The 19,245-nt window shown below is 43.2% G+C and overlaps 2 protein-coding genes and 1 long non-coding RNA gene across 3 annotated transcripts in view; 1 reads left to right on the top strand and 2 right to left on the bottom strand.

The window, feature by feature from the left end:
- Positions 1–5,077: 5,077 nt before the first annotated feature.
- Positions 5,078–12,667, bottom strand: LOC310789138 (high-affinity choline transporter 1-like; the record flags this gene model as incomplete). Its single annotated transcript, XM_083650731.1, has 4 exons — positions 5,078–5,397; positions 5,560–5,620; positions 5,788–6,005; positions 12,622–12,667. The coding sequence occupies 4 exons, from the start codon at positions 12,665–12,667 to the stop codon at positions 5,078–5,080; spliced, it is 645 nt and encodes a 214-aa protein (XP_083506857.1).
- Positions 12,668–13,225: 558 nt separating this feature from the next.
- LOC310789137 (high-affinity choline transporter 1-like) overlaps positions 13,226–19,245 on the top strand; it is a gene marked incomplete at both ends in the record, with an annotated part of 49,874 nt that continues 43,854 nt past the window's right edge. Inside the window, one exon of the mRNA XM_083650730.1 lies at positions 13,226–13,406. Within this exon, the coding sequence (XP_083506856.1) occupies positions 13,226–13,406 (181 nt within the window). The remainder of the gene's footprint in view (positions 13,407–19,245) is intronic.
- Positions 16,112–18,488, bottom strand: LOC310789276. Its single transcript, XR_014553326.1, has 3 exons — positions 18,378–18,488; positions 17,872–17,968; positions 16,112–17,114 (listed from the first exon to the last, which is right to left on the bottom strand). It is a non-coding gene; the product is annotated as an uncharacterized lncRNA (long non-coding RNA).

Below are 19,245 nucleotides of genomic sequence, written 5' to 3'. Positions count from 1 at the left end.
TTGATAAAAAAATAAATAAAAATAAGAGGGAAATATGATATGCTGCTACTGTCTCAGTAAATCCTTCCTGTCAGGTCAAGCAGTGGATTTCACCTCCTTGATTCAGCGTGAAGGTTCCTACACACCACCAACGAGTCTAAGCGAGAAACTCGCAGGCACTCGCACTCGCCCTGCAACGTGGTTGGCTGCCTTGCTGTATTTCCGTCTTCAATTGGTCGATTTCGAAATGCCCCTCCTTCCCCCGCGCCATCTTGTCGCTCACCAGCTTGCAAAGCATGCTGGGAGACCTGGCGAGTGGACATCGCAGGCGACAAGACGAGAGGAGGGGCCAAAACCGAAATAGACCAATTGAAGACGGGAATACAGCAAGGCAGCCAACCAAGCTGCAGGGCGAGTTGCGAGTGCCTGCGAGTTTATCGCTTAGACTCGTCAGCGGTGTGTAGGAACCTTGAGAGACCACAGACCAGGCAGTGGAACAACGTTGCCGATTTTCAGACGTATTCAGCATTGGACAATACAGAATGTCAATCAATGTCAAGCAATCTATCCAACACACAACCAATTAGGTTTCACCTGGTTTAACCAGGGTAAGGGAGGGCTGCCTCCCAGCTCAACCTGATTGGTGGGAAAACAGTAAAAACACATCAATCTCACGTGTTCTCTGTGTCTGTCTGTCTTTTTCAACCAATCTTATTTTTTCATTAGATAAATTCCCAAATAAATAAACGCCCACAGGGCGAATGTTTTTTTAATCTCCTACTCCAAGGTGGGACCAGGGCCAGAGTCACTCGTCTGCATGGAGCTATAATGAATGAAAAAATGAGTGTCTGCACATAAGAAAAACACATTTGATTGATATTTTATTATAAAAAAAAAAATGAAAAATGAAAAAAAAAAATATATATATATATATATATATATTTTTTTTTATAAAATCCCCAATCTAATAGAGGAGGACCATCCTCCTATGCCTCACTGGAAAAACCTCCTCTGATATAGGCCCAGGATTACATATATGTTTCACATAGGGTGGTGTTTTCATTTCGATGTTTTATTTGGTCCAATATTGAAATGTTCTACAATTGCAGGTTGTGTTACCATTACACATTATTTAGATCTACCTTTATATCTATTTGGCTCATTTGGTTGCTATTTAGTACCCAAATGGAGTAGCACAATGCATGCTGGGACATGCCAGGCAGTGAACTTACAACTTCTTTTTCCTATGGGACGTGTGTTGTGTCTGTCTAAGCGAGGGAGTCAGAGAGAGAGAGTCGTATTGTGCCTGTCAGACTGAGGAGAGAGAGGGAGTGACACAGAGAAGGGTGACAGAGGAGAGCCAGAGGAGTGCTCCGCGCAACCAGCGCACTGAATAGGCCTGGTTTTCAAAAGCGCGAGGCGCTAAATTTACGCCAGTTGGGGAGATATCATTAGGCCGATATTTAAGGCCGAAACGCCCATTCTCGCCCATTCAGGGAGTGCGCCACGCCCATTCAGCGTAAAGCGCATTTACCAGCCTAAAGCCCTGTTGATATCTTCCCGAGACAGGCGCAAGGCACGTTTTTTAGCGCCGAAGGCCCGTTTTAGCGCCGAAGGCCTGTGGGAGAATAGGGGCCACAGTGTCTATTGCTCTAAAGACCATCTGGGAGCGGGACCTGGGCCTCTCTTTTAGTGAACAGGAGTGGGAGGGGATTTGTGGAAATTCAAAGAAAATGTCAAGAGATCTTAGAATTCGACTTATCCAATTCAAGATTCTCAACCAATTTTACTGGACACCTTCTCGTCTTCACAGACTAGGCCTTAAGGACTCTGCAGAGTGTTGGAGGTGCCGGGTCCCAGAGTCAGAGGGCACTTTATTTCACGTGTTATGGGAGTGCCCAGTGATCCAAGATTTCTGGAGGCGGGTCCATGAACGCATCATGGAAATTTCTGGGGACAGTTTTGAGGTGATCCTCTACAAGTTGCCCATTGTAGTGTGGCCAACTTGATTTTGACATGCATTATGGTGGGCAGGCAGGTTCTGGTGAGGGGGTGGAAGACACCAGGGAGCCCATCTTTTCAAGACTGGTTCACGGAACTCAAAAAAAAATATATATATATATATATATATATATTTTTTTTTATAAAATCCCCAATCTAATAGAGGAGGACCATCCTCCTATGCCTCACTGGAAAAACCTCCTCTGATATAGGCCCAGGATTACATATATGTTTCACATAGGGTGGTGTTTTCATTTCGATGTTTTATTTGGTCCAATATTGAAATGTTCTACAATTGCAGGTTGTGTTACCATTACACATTATTTAGATCTACCTTTATATCTATTTGGCTCATTTGGTTGCTATTTAGTACCCAAATGGAGTAGCACAATGCATGCTGGGACATGCCAGGCAGTGAACTTACAACTTCTTTTTCCTATGGGACGTGTGTTGTGTCTGTCTAAGCGAGGGAGTCAGAGAGAGAGAGTCGTATTGTGCCTGTCAGACTGAGGAGAGAGAGGGAGTGACACAGAGAAGGGTGACAGAGGAGAGCCAGAGGAGTGCTCCGCGCAACCAGCGCACTGAATAGGCCTGGTTTTCAAAAGCGCGAGGCGCTAAATTTACGCCAGTTGGGGAGATATCATTAGGCCGATATTTAAGGCCGAAACGCCCATTCTCGCCCATTCAGGGAGTGCGCCACGCCCATTCAGCGTAAAGCGCATTTACCAGCCTAAAGCCCTGTTGATATCTTCCCGAGACAGGCGCAAGGCACGTTTTTTAGCGCCGAAGGCCCGTTTTAGCGCCGAAGGCCTGTGGGAGAATAGGGGCCACAGTGTCTATTGCTCTAAAGACCATCTGGGAGCGGGACCTGGGCCTCTCTTTTAGTGAACAGGAGTGGGAGGGGATTTGTGGAAATTCAAAGAAAATGTCAAGAGATCTTAGAATTCGACTTATCCAATTCAAGATTCTCAACCAATTTTACTGGACACCTTCTCGTCTTCACAGACTAGGCCTTAAGGACTCTGCAGAGTGTTGGAGGTGCCGGGTCCCAGAGTCAGAGGGCACTTTATTTCACGTGTTATGGGAGTGCCCAGTGATCCAAGATTTCTGGAGGCGGGTCCATGAACGCATCATGGAAATTTCTGGGGACAGTTTTGAGGTGATCCTCTACAAGTTGCCCATTGTAGTGTGGCCAACTTGATTTTGACATGCATTATGGTGGGCAGGCAGGTTCTGGTGAGGGGGTGGAAGACACCAGGGAGCCCATCTTTTCAAGACTGGTTCACGGAACTCAGCAAAGTGGCCTCTCATGAACAAATTATCTACAGAAAAATTGACAGGCATGATAAATATTTAGAGAAATGGGGGAAGTATATTATGCACCTGGGTTTGGGTAATAGGGACTGACCAATGCTGGGATTAGATAGCACAACAGAAATACTACTTGGAGTACATTAGATGACATGGCATAATATTACGATGAATATGGGATCCCTCATGGCATTTATTTTATTTTATTTTGTTTTATTTTTATTTATTTTTTCTTGTCCAAGAATTAATATTTGTATTTTATTTTTATTTGTCGTGGAGTTTTTTCTTTCTTTCCTTCTGTCTATGTAAAGAGTTTTGTTGTGTTTGTTACTTAAGTGTTTGTCTGTATTATGTAAAAAAACTGAAAACTTGAATAAAATACAAGTCATAAAAATAAATAAAAAAAAAACATTTCACTGGGAACAAAACAAAAAATGCAGGTTTAAAGAAAATATGTTTTCGATGTTTTTTTTTTGTTTTGGTCCGAGTGAAATGTTATATGGTCTCTTGAGAGATGTTCGCGAGAGCAGAAAGTAGCGAGGACAGCTGTTTTGTGTCTGCTGCTACGGGCGTAAACCATTTCGCTCTGCCTAGCAACTGTTTACAGCTGCCGTAAACCGTTTCGCTCTGCCTAGCAACAGACCCAAAACAAGGACGGCTTTCCTAGCTACATCAAAGGGGCTTGCTACTCTCGCGAACATCTCTCGTTATATTCTAACAGTTTGTTTGAAAGTAATTTTGTAATTTTGTGGTAATGGCCGAAGTGGCTGCCGCAAACCGTTTCATTTCACTTGCTGATCTGCCCCGGCCCGCACACAGACTAATCATCAAGACAACACTCGCCGATTCACTTGGCGTTCAAGCGAGACTACTCGGTGTTGGTCTCATCTACTATTAGAGGTAAGATGTAAGGCATCAATATTCAATTTAGACTGTTTAATAATAATCGAAAATCTTGCTCGTAGCTGCTTTAAGTCTTCTAGTTTCATATAATACCAGAAACTTTCAAACTGAGCCTACTGTAGCCTCTGAAAGTAAATGTTCAAAATTGTGATGTTTCCCAAATATATATTTCAGAAAATGGCCCCAATTCGGCAACTGCTCAGGGTTAATGTGTATGTAAAAACTCTTGTCTGTAAAAAAAAAAATGCAATTCTTTAGCGGACCACAAGGCCCGAGTCCAGTCGTCCGCGGACCACCAGTCGTCCGCGGACCACAGTTTGGGAACCAATGACTTAGATTATACTTTTATTTATTTTGTGTGGAGGTGGAGAACAGAGGAACTGTGAGAAGAAGCTATATCTGCTAAGAAGTACACACACAAACACACACACACACACACACACACACACACACACACACACACACACACACACACACACACACACACACACACACACAGAAGAAGAGTGAATCTGACAAATTGATTAAGCTTTAATCCAACAGGTCCCTCAGTATTTAATTATAATTTAGATGAGTTTGTGTCTAGTGTATAGTTTGGGTTGTGTTTGTATAGGCATCATTTCGGCCTGAATTTTTGGCCGAAATTTGCTTGGCGGCGCGCTACGCCCCCAATGTCGTCAGACCCTAGGAACGCCCCTGGTAATGATGTATCCAAAAGGAATTCCTCTGCACTGCGTTGCACAGCGCAGAGATTATGGTACACTTAAGGGTAGCCCCAAAACAGGCAAATTCAATATTTGTTTAATCAAATCATGTTTCTACACAAACGGGCCAGTGACTGATTTTGTCAGGGCAGGTCACATACTGTATGAGCCTTTTGTTTTTAGCAGCTAGTGCTCATCATGGGTGCTGAGGGATCTACATAAGCATCATTTTTCTCATCATCATTCTTGGTCTCTCCTTTGGCGCCACCTGTTGGTGTGACCTGTTGTTTTGGCAACTGATGGGCTTTCATCTTCAACACATCCCACCTCTCAGGAAGCAGGCCTTTATTGAAGAGCAGAGAAGCCAGGTAGGAGAACAGCAAGATGGCTGCTAATGTACACAGCATGCAGATGGTATTGACTGGAGCGCGTTGGATGTAAACACCATCCTCAAGAGTGCATCCTGGTAGCCCTACCATCGGCTCTCCAGACAAACAGTCTTAACAACAGCCCCACCAGAAAGCCCGTAATGGCCCCATAACCATTGCAGATGTTGAAGAATAGGACACAGACCAGTTGAGGGAAGGCTATGATGTAGGTTAGCCCACACTGAGAATCCAAAACACTGTGACGCTATTGTTGAGGTTGGAGAGCAATGTACCGGCCAGACCCACAACTACCACAGCGACACGGATCACCCAATGGAGCTCACTCTCTGAGGCCTGAAGGGAGAAGACATGTAATGAAGAAAAGACCAAAGACATGCAGGTCAGTTGAACTGGACACTCTAAATGTTAGGTCTGAATGTGAGCCTGAGTGTGTTTGATGTGGTTTTCGACATCTAGTATGGTTTGGACGTAGTGTGGTGACGTGATGTAATGTTTCTCACCTGGGTCCTCAGGATGTTCTTGTAGATGTTGGAGGTGAAGACGGAGGCTGCAGACAACAGCGCGGAGTCAGTTGATGACATCGCAGCAGCAGCTATGGCTCCAATACCGATGATGGAGATGTAGGATGGGGTGAGGTGTTGCAGGGCGAGGGGCAGGAATAGAGCCGCCTCCCCACGTTCAAATGGAGATGGAGAACCATAGGAAGTCAGGTTCCAGTCTGAGGCATGGACACAGATATAAACATATCGAGATGGACTTGGTTTCACTCAGATTTATGTAATTGATGTTATGCTGTTTACCTGGTCTATGTTTTGTTTTTGTTATGTGTAATTATTGGTCTTCTGATGTGCTTTTTGTTGTTGTTGATGTTTGATTTGATAATCGCAAAAACACATTTTCAGACATGAACTGGCAAAAAGGGAATCTCCACACCTTACCAATTTGCGGCAACAAAAGAGTCCAACTATAGATACAACTATAGGTAAATAGGTAGCCGGAACTACTTTCTAAACATGGCCACCAATCGTACAGCGCGTGCGCTGTAGCGCATGCGCTGCAGCGTATGTGCTGCGTATACAGCGGAAGTGCTGTGTACAGGCAAACAAGGAAGTAACTTGGTGTGAGGATTGACTACAAAAATGACGTTTCACGTAACTATGGATTATTATTTCATCGCGTGTTGAGTGCCCAAGTCACAACATGTACATAGATATTTTTGGCGCTGTTAGAAATGGGTGTTTTTGGTGACTTTGAATGGCTGTACCATTTCCTCCAGTTCATTGGTGATACTAACTATAACTGGAAGACTGTAGCTCACTGTATACTGTACGGAGAGTGACGGTAAACGCATTGTGTATCTTGGCTATGTATGGGCGATATGGCAAATCGGCAAAACTCCCAAAAAGTTGGCATATCCCTTGAACTTAACTTAGTCGGGCCATTACAGAGAGGTGCCCGTGCGGTCCAGAGCGTGGCCGACTCATCCCTACATAGAGAGGGCACTTCCCCAGTTGGGAACCCCCTCAATTGGGACTGAGTGGCAAAACGTATGGGCAAAACTTTCAGTGTGACCCCACAGTGACTTCTGTCTCTGTGACGTCACGTGCATACGCTCTATTGGTGGGCTAAGCTATGCTAATGACCTTAAATGTACATAAATCAACGCTTCAGCTTTGTCCCTATCTTTCTTAAAGTTAACATTCTGATTGTAATTGGGGCCTGTTGCCAAATCACCTCCAGTGGTAATAGTTTAGTGTGCGCGCCTTTGCAAGAACCCTGCAGTTTCTTTGCATCATTAGGCCTAGAAATGTGTCATTTCCGCCTATTGCAATTTGACCATTTCTGCATGCTGGGGACCCTAAACATGAGTTCACAATTTCATAAATTGGGTATGACTGGACAGCTGAAACTCTTGTGGATCCAATGATCCCAAGCCATATGACCCAGATCAGGTAGGGTTAAATTGTTAATTGTGTTTGCTTCTTTATTTATAACCAGAAGATGTATGAATTACACCTATCATGCCCCCCATCTCTCGTTGACATGGGTTAAGGTGATGTCTCATCATAGACGCTGGTTTAGCTGGCTCAGCCTGGCTGGGGGCGTGGTCAGGGTGGGATAATCTCCCGTTCTATCCATTCAGCATAGTTAGCATTTAGCTGCTAGCCCAGCCCAGGCAGACAGGATCGGGAAATTACCCCCCCCCCCCCCCCGCAGTAAACGCACATCTGAACAGACATCTATGTACCTGGTCTAGAATACCCAATCCTGTAGTGTAGAGCTGCAGCACTGTCCTCAGCCCATTGAGATATATAGGCGGTTTTACCCCACTCGAACGCCAGCCGTATAACATTTTTTGGGCGTTCCCACACATGCAGACTGTCTCTATACTTGCTAAGCAGGCAGATAGCAAAGAGGAGGAAGAAAAAGAGGAGGAAGAAGAGCAAGATGAGACCATTGACGCTGACTTGAATGATGATGAAGAGGACTATTAGAACTACAGCTTCCTCTACTAGAGCACTTCGGTTTTGGAAATTTCTCAGAATCAATAAAGTTATATATTCTCTGAATGCCCCAGGTCTCTAGTTTGTGGTTGCAAAGGTTCATGATGCTATGAATATCCTAGAGGTAACCATAGGTTATTGATTTTCATACAGTAAGGTTTCAAAAAAGTGTCTAACTCACTACAATAAAATGGCTACTTTGGGGACTAAGATAACACATAAGTAGCCTACAATTGGGCTAATTGGATCCACAAGAGTCTCAGCTGTCCAGTCATACCCAATCTATAAAATTCCAAGACCGTTTAGGGACCCCAGTATGCAGAAATGATCAAATACACCATTTTTGCAATAGGCGAAAATTACACTTTTTTCTAGGCCTTGATGCATGGATCTTGCCCAAGACTGCACAACATGCATAAATCTGGCATGTCTATGCAGGGGAGCTGTGGGTACTCATGTAATCCATTTTCATTCAGATATATTGAGGTCACAGGTCAAGGGACCATTTGTAAAATGGTCATGGCAGTTTTTCCCATGCCAAAAATGTTGCCTAACTTTGAATTATTTAGTTGTTTCACGCCCTTGCTGACAAGCTAGCATGACAAGCTTGGTCCCATTGGAAACCTTAGGTTATCCTGTTTCAAATGAGACCCCTACCTTTGCCCTAGCTCAAAAGTTGAGCACACCACAGTCTCCGAAAGGCACTCTCGCAGGCGTTCCAGCCAGCAATACCGCGGGTCTAGGGGTAATAAAACATTGGGGTAAAAAACATTTTGGACAGTTTTTTTTCTTGGGATCATCAAAATCTATCTATCTATTTTAGAAGTCCTATGGATGCTAAAAATCCAGATTAGAAAAAAACAAGGGGGTTGCGCGTGGACCCCTCCATTGTGCCCAACTAAAATGAGCGATGAGGAGGAGGGGAGAAAGAGGACGATGCATGGTAGGCTAGAAAGGAGTGTGAGAGCAAAATTATTGATTGATTGCTTATTAATTGGTTGTTGATCATTATCGACTCTGTTCCATAATGATCTATGGCTTCTAAGATGTCTTTTGTGGACTCTGCTCTCCATCTGCAGAGCATTCCTGAAGGGAGATAACATGTATTTTGTCTTGTGACCAGACCAAGGTTATTGTGTCTTTTGAGAACATCAGATGGAACTTACTAGCATAATGGAAATATACTGGGTTAGATGGAACTTCTTTGAGCCTAGTGGAAAATCACTGGCCTCCATGTTGGGGGGCTGGTGCTCATTTTCTGTATATGATGGGTAGACGCCTTGGTTCGTGCACATATGCTCCGGATATCTCGGCTATATCCTGTATATTTCGTTGGCTCAAAATCACATCAGCACTTTTGCTGCCATATAGGCTCTATACTGTATGTATGGGGCTGTATGGAAATGGCTACCATAAATCATTAAAGAGTCAAGTGGTTCTTGAAATAGCAATGTGATAATTGAGAGCCCCCGGTTACGATGGAGAATATAAGGCCATGTTTCCATCTAGCGTCTTTTCATCAGCTCCAACGTTTCCAATGAGGAGCGAGCGATGCGGGCGCAAACGGACATCTAGTCAAAGTGCGCTGCACCCAGTGTCTATTTTTACAGCGCTCCGGCGTTTTTGTGTTCCGGCTCCCAGCACTCCCAGCTGAAAATATTTTAACTTTTCAGAAAGACGCTGGTGTCGGGTGCTCCTTTTCAGGCAACTAATCATATGGAGAAACTATCACAACTGAGACAGAAAGGCTCAATTGTGGGAGCAGATTGGCTAGACACTTAGGCCTATCTTCCAACAGGCGATATCCCTAAGTAGCGCTTTACGCACTGTTTGCGCGTGTACGGCAACCATTTTAGGGCATCCTCGTCTGTCAGAGTATAGGCTATCGTTCCTCAGTCTAAGCGTTGTCAGTTGTCATGTCTCCTATAGTAAACCGTCGAGTGTGCTCTGAAACACCTTCAGTCCTCACATGAAAACGTTGTCATTCCTCCTGCCTCACTTATCACTCAAACTAGCTGTCAGGCATCACTCCTCACGTCTCACACAAAAACGTTGTCGATCCTCCTGCAGACAATCAGACATCACTCAAACTAGCTGTCAGGCATCACTCCTCACGTCTCACACAAAAACGTTGTCGATCCTCCTGCAGACTAGTTGTCAGACATCACTCAAACTAGCTGTCAGGCATCACTCCTCACGTCTCACACAAAACCGGCAAGGCTGCGTTGCGACCGAGTTGCATATGCGACACACAGTGGATGAGCTTCGTATGCGATGCACAGTGGGCGAGGTGCAGGGCGGGCGAGGTGCAGGGCGGGCGAGCAGTGGCGTGCCTGACCAAGTTGGTGCCCTAGGCAAGATTTTTGCTGGTGCCCCCCCCCCCCCCCCCCCAAAGAAAATATAATAAAAATTATATCGCAGCTAATTCCACCACAAATACTTATACAGTCACACAGAAACTGTATAGCTTTATGCATTTGAAGTTTATTGGAAATGGGAACAATGAACCAGTGCAAATATAAGAATTACAATATTAACACATTAAGTGCCATAGACGACCTAACTCGTCTTACATAATCCAGCGCTTGAGTGCCAGAGCCGAGTTTACTCGTCTTACATAAACATTTTTTTTTTTTGACGGTGGGACATCAATCAACAACTTTTACATCTTCGAGATCACTATTGGAGCAAGAGAATGTGTATAATCTATTTTACCGACCCACTAAGTGTTGACAGTGCTCCCCCAGACGACCGAAATCAAAGAAAAAACTGCCGCGGGAGCAAGCCGTTCAAGGAAATGGCGAGGCGATTTTACAGTAATCCATTCAAGACTTGTCTTGCCTGAGAGCGGCCGCGCACCGGCAGCAGCACACAGAGAGCGGAGAGCGATTTGCAAAATAGATTATAGGTGAAACACACTTTGAAACACCTCAGAAAGGCCAGAATCAACATCTGCCCATCGCCCACGCATTCCCCGGCCCATCTTGACTCGCACAAGGAGCGTCCGCACGCAGGCAAGCAGGCAGGCAGGCACGCAGGCAGGCAGGCAGGCAGCAGCAACGCGCTTCTGACACGCCCGCTGTACAGCCAGGAGGAAGGAGGAGAAGACACACGGAGGGAGGAGTTTGAATGAGAGGGGTGTTTCCTGTTGTTATGGAGGAAATTACTGTTCAAAACTATTGTTTAGAATGTCTGACGGTCTTACTGATGCCAAAAATGAATGGTTAAAGTGACTGTTTCACAAAAAGCCATTTATCTCTGAATAAATTTCCAGACGCTGAAACCATGCTGTACTCAACGGCTAATATCTACATAACTACTAACTCTGCAAACTAACTCTTTTAGACAGAGAAAGCACACATTCTATTAGTTATTTTTAGATGATTGGTGTTCATGAATTCTTAACAGAAAATAATCCTCGGCTGTTGTAAAATGAGCCAGAATCGTCAAAAACACCCCTGGCACAACTTACCCACAGGATTGAAAACATGGCTGGCACTCAATGTGTTAATAATAAAAAAAATATATATATATATATATATATATATATATATATATATATATATATATATATATATATATATATATATATATATATATATATATTATATAAAGCAGTAAAGTTGTGTGTTTAATCAGGGGTGTCATGCAAGCCAACAATCTGAGGGGGCGAATCTGGCGCAACTGAATTTTCGTGCGCCGCCAAAACTTTTTGGGGGGGTTGGAGCCAGATTTAGAGGAATATCTCATTTTAAATTAACAGACTGAGCAGGTGTAACCATAAGGCTATTTTCCAAACTGCTCAACCTCCTGGAAAGATCCATAATCACCAGACTAAGTACATTGCCACTGCCCAGGCTCAATGGACTTGACAAAAAAGGGAGACCATAGGACATGTCATGCATGACATGTGCACCTATGTGCAGTGAATATGCCACTGTCTCTGACTTGTCTTATCACTCTACTGCCTTATTGCTTGTTGTGTCTCTTGTTTTTGCACTCATATGCCATGTTATATTTATGTTGTAAACGGAGTCCACAGCACAAGAATTTCACACGTGATACTTGTACTACGGAGTGACAATAAAAATCTTGAATCTTGAATCTTGCTACACTGTATCTTCTTCTTCTGCTGTCTTTCACTGTGCTGCTACACTGTCTCTTCTTCTTCTGCTGTCTTTCACTGTGATGCTACACTGTCTCTTCTTCTTCTGCTGTCTTTCACTGTGCTGCTACACTGTCTCTTCTTCTGCTGTCTTTCACTGTGCTGCTACACTGTCTCTTCTTCCTCTGCTGTCTTATGTGCTGCTACACTGTCTCTTCTTCTGCTGTCTTTCACTGTGCTGCTACACTGTCTCTTCTTCTGCTGTCTTTCACTGTGCTGCTACACTGTCTCTTCTTCTGCTGTCTTTCACTGTGCTGCTACACTGTCTCTTCTTCCTCTGCTGTCTTTCACTGTGCTGCTACACTGTCTCTTCTTCTTCTGCTGTCTTTCACTGTGCTGCTACTTTTGCTTGAGGGACTAATGGAAAGTTACAGAGGGGTGGATGCAATATTCTGATTTCCAGACTTGTCCTTGGCTGCTACACAGTAGACACTACAGTACCCATGTGATTTAGATACAGCTCGCCTTTCACCAGGGTGGAGCTATTAATACATGAGAAGTTAATGCTGAGAGCCAAGTTAAATCCATGTGAGCTGTTTGAAACTCCAGGATTCACGTTAACATCTGATGATTGCACAACTGACAAGATTTCACCAAGATGTCACCATTCAGAACAAACCTGGATAATTCTATGGACCAAAACTTTGAAGAATTTGCTTGTTTACATCTGAAGTAGCTTGAGGCATTTTTCAACCTGAACAGGTCAAACATGTTTCAGATGTTCCAATTTAGGCTGAAGACAGTAAACGAAAGACAGTGAATCCAGTGTATTGTGCCAGTCAGTCAGTCAGTCAGTCAGTGAGTGATAGTGACAGTGATAGTGATGGCGTTTTTCTACCTGCTGGTTCTTGGCATGTGAGCTGTTTGAAACTCCAGGATTCACCTTAACATCTGAGGATTGCACAACTGACAAGATTTCACCATTCACAACAAACCAGGCAAATTCGTACATTTTTGAAGAATTTGCTTTGAGGCATTTTTGTCCCATAATTCCCAGGAGTGATACTGATGGTGTTTTTCTACCTGCTGGTTCTTGGCATGTGAGCTGTTTGAAACGCCGGGATTCACCTTAACATAAATTTGGAAGAAATTGCTTGAGGCATTTTTCAACCTGAACACGTCAACAAGGTTCCACTTCATCATACAATTAGGCGATGAGGACAGTAAGTGAAAGACAGTCAGTCAGTCAGGCAGTCAGTCACTCAGTTAGTTGGTTGAGAGCAAATCATTCTTCCAGCCAAATTGTTTTTTACTCTCATGGGCTCCAGCATGGCTCTCAACATCCCAGGAGTGATAGTGATGGTGTTCTTCTACCTGCTGGTTCTTGGTATCGGCATCTGGGCTTCCTTTAAAACAAAAAAGGAACAGAAGAGTGAAGCCAACAGAATGAAGGTGACTCTGCTGGCAAATAGAAACATCAGCTTGGTGATGGGAATCTTCACCATGACAGGTGAGTTCAGAAATATTATTAGGTATTCTGAAGGCATTCATTTCTTTCTGGCCCTGAAACTGTTTGGAGCCCCCTTCCAACCATGGGGAGGCCCACCTCCCACTTTGAAAACCTCTGCTCTAAAGTGCAGTTTTTAAAGTTTTTCCAAAATGTGTATTTCATATAGTATTTAGTATTCCTGTGTAAAACTTACAAAACTGGCACTCCAGAAAATATATACGTGTGTGTGTGTGTGTGTGTGTGTTTCTTGTGTGTGTGTTTCTTGTGCGTGTGTACTTGTTTTCCAATGTACATATTCCACGTAAATCTCTACGTGAAATTAATGATAAAACCGTGCATTTGGTAAGGCAGTTGTTATGACCCTGGCCTAGGGGAACCAAGAGGCATAACAAAAGACAAGGAAAACGTCGGTGTAACTTCAAAACATAAAGTATTTATTTATTAACCCAAAACAAACCAAACTAAATAAACCATGACATGTGAGAATCAGTAAAGTCAGTAGTGTAAGGCATGTGTGGATGAGTGTAGTGTGTGAAGGGTGTTGCATGGATAAACCAAAATGTTGAGGTGAGTGCAGGGTGGGGAGAAGAAAGGAATGAAATCAAATCTAACAGCCTCAGCCAGGAGGGCAGAGTTTTAAAGCTGGAGTGAGCACCGGGCCCAGGTGCACTCCAATTAGCTGATCAGCCAATCTGCCCTCCCAGAGTCCTGAGAGCAAAACAGAAGATAAGATAAGAATTAAAGCATATAAACAAACTACATAAAGCAAAGGGAAGGTGCAGTGGGAATGTGAAATATAAATAATAAACAGGGGACCGTCACACAGTGGACTGGACTAAATATTCATAGTACACGTGACATCATATTCCACAGGAGGGTGGACTGGGGTTCCGAATTTTGAATGGACTTATTTTGCTACGAGGCTCGGCCATCTTTTAAATATGCTGAACAGTGATGACCAATAATATTGGTCAGAGAGCTTATAGAGATTATGTCAGAGAGCTCCCCAGAGCTTCTCTGTTCATAGACCTAAAAAGACGCAAGTGTGAGCCGGGCGGTGAGACAATGTTTTTGTATTTCTTTATTTTTTCTTTTGCAGTGTTTAATTATTTTTTGAGTTGTGTTTCCTTTTGAACTGATGCATGCTTTTATTTTCTAGACGTGGTTTTGTGTTAATTGTCTCAAGCTTGATCACAGCTGCACACCTGGCATCTATTGGCACCAATCTGTGCTGGATGGAGCACAAGAAAGACAGGCAGTGCGAAAGGCCTATTAGAAAATAGATGGAGCTGAGCCGACCAATTGAACAGCACCAGAGGATGGACTTAACCTGTTTGGGGGAAGTATATAAACTGTCGATACGAAACACACACAAGAAAGAAAGAAAGAACACAGACACTGAGTGGACAGACACACACTGAGGGGAAGCGGCGGAGAGGGGAGCAGCTGACGGCCCTGCCTGTGGGCAAGGTAAGGTGTGGGCAACTGAGCCGTTGCGGCTTGGGCCCCTCCCCTTACGAAAAAGTCACATGTGGAAATCACATGTGATTTTGAAATATGTGGTTTTTGGACACACGTTTCGTGTGACTCAACCACATGTTTTAATATCACATGTGGATGTTCACATGTCAAGCCACATGTGGAAGTCACATGTGATTTTGAAATGCCACATGTGATTGACATGTGGTTTTAATTGTGTGGAATTGTGTGGAAAATCACATGTGATTATGGAATATATGTGGTTTTTGGACACATGTTTCGTGTGATTCAGACCACATGTGATTGACATGTGGTTTTAATATCACATGTGGGAATATTCACATGTGGATACTCACATGTGGAAAATCACATGTGATTTTGGAATATATGTGGTTTTTGGACACATGTTTTGTGTGATTCAGACCACATGTGATTGACATGTGGTTTTAATATCACATGTGGATATTCACATGTGGGAAATCACATGTGATTCTGGAATATATGTGGTTTTTGGACACATGTGATCGACATGTGGTTTTAATATCACATGTGGGAATATTCACATGTGGATATCCACATGTGACCTTGAACCACATGTGGTTTTAGGACACGTGGTTTTGTTATTCCCTCCACATGTGAATATTCCCACATGATATTAAAACCAAATGTGATTCAATATGTTGTGGACCACATGTGGTTTTGGCACACGTTTTGGTTTTTCACATGTGATTCAACATGTGGTTGAAATGTGTAATTTCCATGTCCAACAACCACATGTGGTTCAAGATCACATGTGGGAATATTCACATGTGGTTGAAACACATGAACCTTCCAACATGTGATCTTGAACCACATGTGATTGTTGGGACATGTGTTACATGCCAATTGGAATAACATGTGAAAAACCAAAACACATTTCTCCAAAACCACATGTGGAAAACATAGAATCACACATGGTTTCAACATTACATGTGGGAATATTCCCATGTGGATGGAATAACATGAACAACAAATTCACATGTCCTAAGATCACATGTGGGAACATTCACATGTATTAGTAGACAACCACATGTGAATGATCCCTTCTTTGACACATTTTCCACATAATTTCAGATTACATACAATTTGACACATACCAGTAGGTTATTTGCAACACACAACACATGTACAAGAATAGAATTATCTTATTTATTAACAAAACTTCACCTTTTCATAACTGCATTTATCATACATCTCTAGAAAAGGGAGTGATTGACAGATCGCATGTACAGTGATCACGGAACAATTGCAGGTGAAGCTGCAGCTCTGATGGATGAAAAATAAAGATGGCAACAGCCACCACTTCAACTCCAAACGGGAGACCAAAATCAAAGGGAGTGATTGACAGATTGCATGTACATGTACAGTGATCATGGAACAATTGCAGGTGAAGCTGCAGCTCTGATGGATGAAAAATAAAGATGGCAACAGCCACTTTTTGGGGAGTTTAGCTCGATTGCCATTTTGTCCCCACTTACCCTAAATATACACTGTCTTTACGGTCACTCTCGATGCAGTATGGAGAGAGGGGTCATTTAGCGATACAACAGTGGAGGCGGCACTACCGTTCAAAGGCAACAAAACACAGCGCCTAAAGCTCTATGCACATGTGTACATGTTGTGACTAGTTTATTCACCATGCTATGAAATAATAATCCATAGTTGCATGAAACATTATTTCCATAGTAAATCCATACCGGGTCACTTCCTTGTTTGTCTGTGGACAGCGCTTCCACGCATGCGTTATTTGCACATGCGCTGTACACCCGGCAGCGATGTTTACTAAATATTTATTTACCTCAAAAAATTGTTTTTCTGCATTTTGGATTAGTACCCGAGTCACAAGATGTACATAGAGCTTTTTGGCACTTTGTTTTGTTGCCTTTGAACGGCAGTAGCGTTCTATCGCTAAATATGACCCCTCTCTCCATACTGCATCGAGAGTGACTGTAAAGACAGTGTATATTGGGGGGATATGGCAATCGAGCTAAACTCCCCAAAAAGTGGCCTATCCCTTTGTAATAACTATGCTAGGGTGTCATGTGAGCTTCTTGTGAGCCTTCAGAACTTGGGGCTGTCATGTCCCTTTCAGGGACAGCTTCCTGTGAGACTTCAGAACTTGGGGGTGTCATGTCCCTTTCAGGAACACCTTCTCTGCCGCTGACAAGTCTTCTGATCTTGTTGGTTCCCCTGTGAAAATTTAAATATCATTAGAATAGCCCTGTGAAAATTTTAATATCATTAGAATAATCAAGGCAATTTCACAAACATACTGGGGTATTACAACCAAAACTAGGCAAACCTAGTGTAGTCCGGCTGTGAACTGAAACATTTGATTCAGGACTTTATATTCACAAATGGTCCCATAACTTACACAAAATCTATGATGCATAGAGCAACATTCTCAGAATTTTGGGCAACACCCTATGCCCTAAAACAGATGCTGTAAAATGTGCCATGGATAATGGATGGAGATGCAATAAATCCAACAGAAAATGCTACAACAGAATCTGTGCCCCTACGCCCCGACTACAATTACAGCTCTATTATGAAACGAATACAACCCTAACACTGCAGGGGAAAAAAGAGCGATACAGGCAGAGAGATACACCAGATATCAGACCAGAACACTAATTGAGCACAGATCGGCTCTTCTCCTTTCAGAGAGAGCCTGGAGATGCAAGGTTAGCCTTCTTCTAATGGCTTTTCGGCAGAGAGGATGATGCCTTGTGGCACATCCCCTCCACCCCTTCATGCTCAGAACGCCCACGAGTTTAGCCTCAGGCAGGAAAATGTTTATCACATCACTGATGACATCACAATCGTGACAGACACCGCCAATTTTAATTAAGATATATCAATATAATATAAGCATGAATTAAGGTCAGGTTACATTCTATACGTTTTACACCCACTTTCAGTGATAGAGAAAACTAGAGAAACTTACTGTTCTTTGTCGCACTGCCTCACATCCTTCAACTTCTGGGCCATGCACTGTCTGATTAGAACCTCACTGGTGTTTGGGAACACAGCTTGCACTTGGTCTGTTGGAACAACAACAAAATACAAATTTACTTCAAGGTAAATTAAATTAAATAACTTAAGTTAACAAACAAAACAAAACAAAAAGACAGACCTCTTGACCAGAATATTTATTTTACACTATATTTTAGGCACTGTGTTTTGTTGACTTTGAGCCGCGATCCGCTTGGTCCTGTTTTAGTGCTGTCCATTTAACTACTGCACACCCCGACCCTCCAAACTGCACGGACAGTTGCTGTGAAGACGTGTATATCGATGTTTATTGGGGGCGATATGGAAAATTCGCTAAACTCCCCAAAAAGTGGCCTATCCATTTAAGTTTTTCAACTTATATCATCAAATGATGGTACTAACATGCATTGTCTGTGATCAGATTGCAATCCGATAGTGTGCTTGAAAACATTAGCATACCGTTGTTGCAGAGATCACGGGTCCCAGGCTGCTCCGCCGTTTCATGGGGAAGGGGTGGGGTGGTGCTGGTGGAGGCAGCAGTGGCTTCAGGAGACGACAGGAGAGACAGAGGCAGAGGGAAAGACAGTAGAGAGGCAGAGAAGGAGACAGGGATAGAGGTCATTATCACCTGACACTAACATGCATTTTTTTTCTGAGATCAGACTGCAGCGCATCAGAGTCAAAGTAGCAAAAAATAAATATAAAAAAATATAAAAAATAAATAGATAAATGTATTTATTCCAAATCTATTTTTTTGACTAAATAATATTATATAGTATTTGTGTATTTAAATTAATATCCTTGCTTCTTTGTATACCACTATGCTGAGAACATCTGCACTATATTTGCAGAGCCTATTTGAATGTTGTTGTTTTTTAGTCACATTTGCAGGGTTCTCATACCTCCTAAAAATCAAATTCAAAGACTTTGCAAGGAATTTCCAGACCCAATTCTCTTAAATTTGAGGGCCGGGCAGAACTTTCAAAATAATGTAATGAGAACCATGTGCTGATTTTGTAAGGACTAAATAAGGACCCTACCGTTGTTGGGAGAGGGGACAGGGGGCTCTATTCTCCCACAGGCCATCGGCGCTATTACGGGCCTTAACCGCAAAAAAACGTGCCTTGCGCCTGTTTCGGCAAGATAGCAATAGGCTTTAGGCTGCCAAATGCGCTTTAGGCCGAATGGGCGTGGCGCAGTCCCAAAGTGGGCGTGTCGGCGCTAAATACCAGCCTAGTTATATCTTGGGAGCTGGCCTACATTTAGCGCTTTGCGCTTTTGAAAAGCAGGCCTATTCTTTGCCTTCACTGCTTCTTCTCTGTCACCC

The sequence above is a fragment of the Poromitra crassiceps genome, assembly GCF_964638095.1.
Source record: "Poromitra crassiceps genome assembly, chromosome: 14".
Lineage (NCBI taxonomy): Eukaryota > Metazoa > Chordata > Actinopteri > Beryciformes > Melamphaidae > Poromitra > Poromitra crassiceps.
This window is presented reverse-complemented; position numbering and strand designations above follow the sequence as displayed.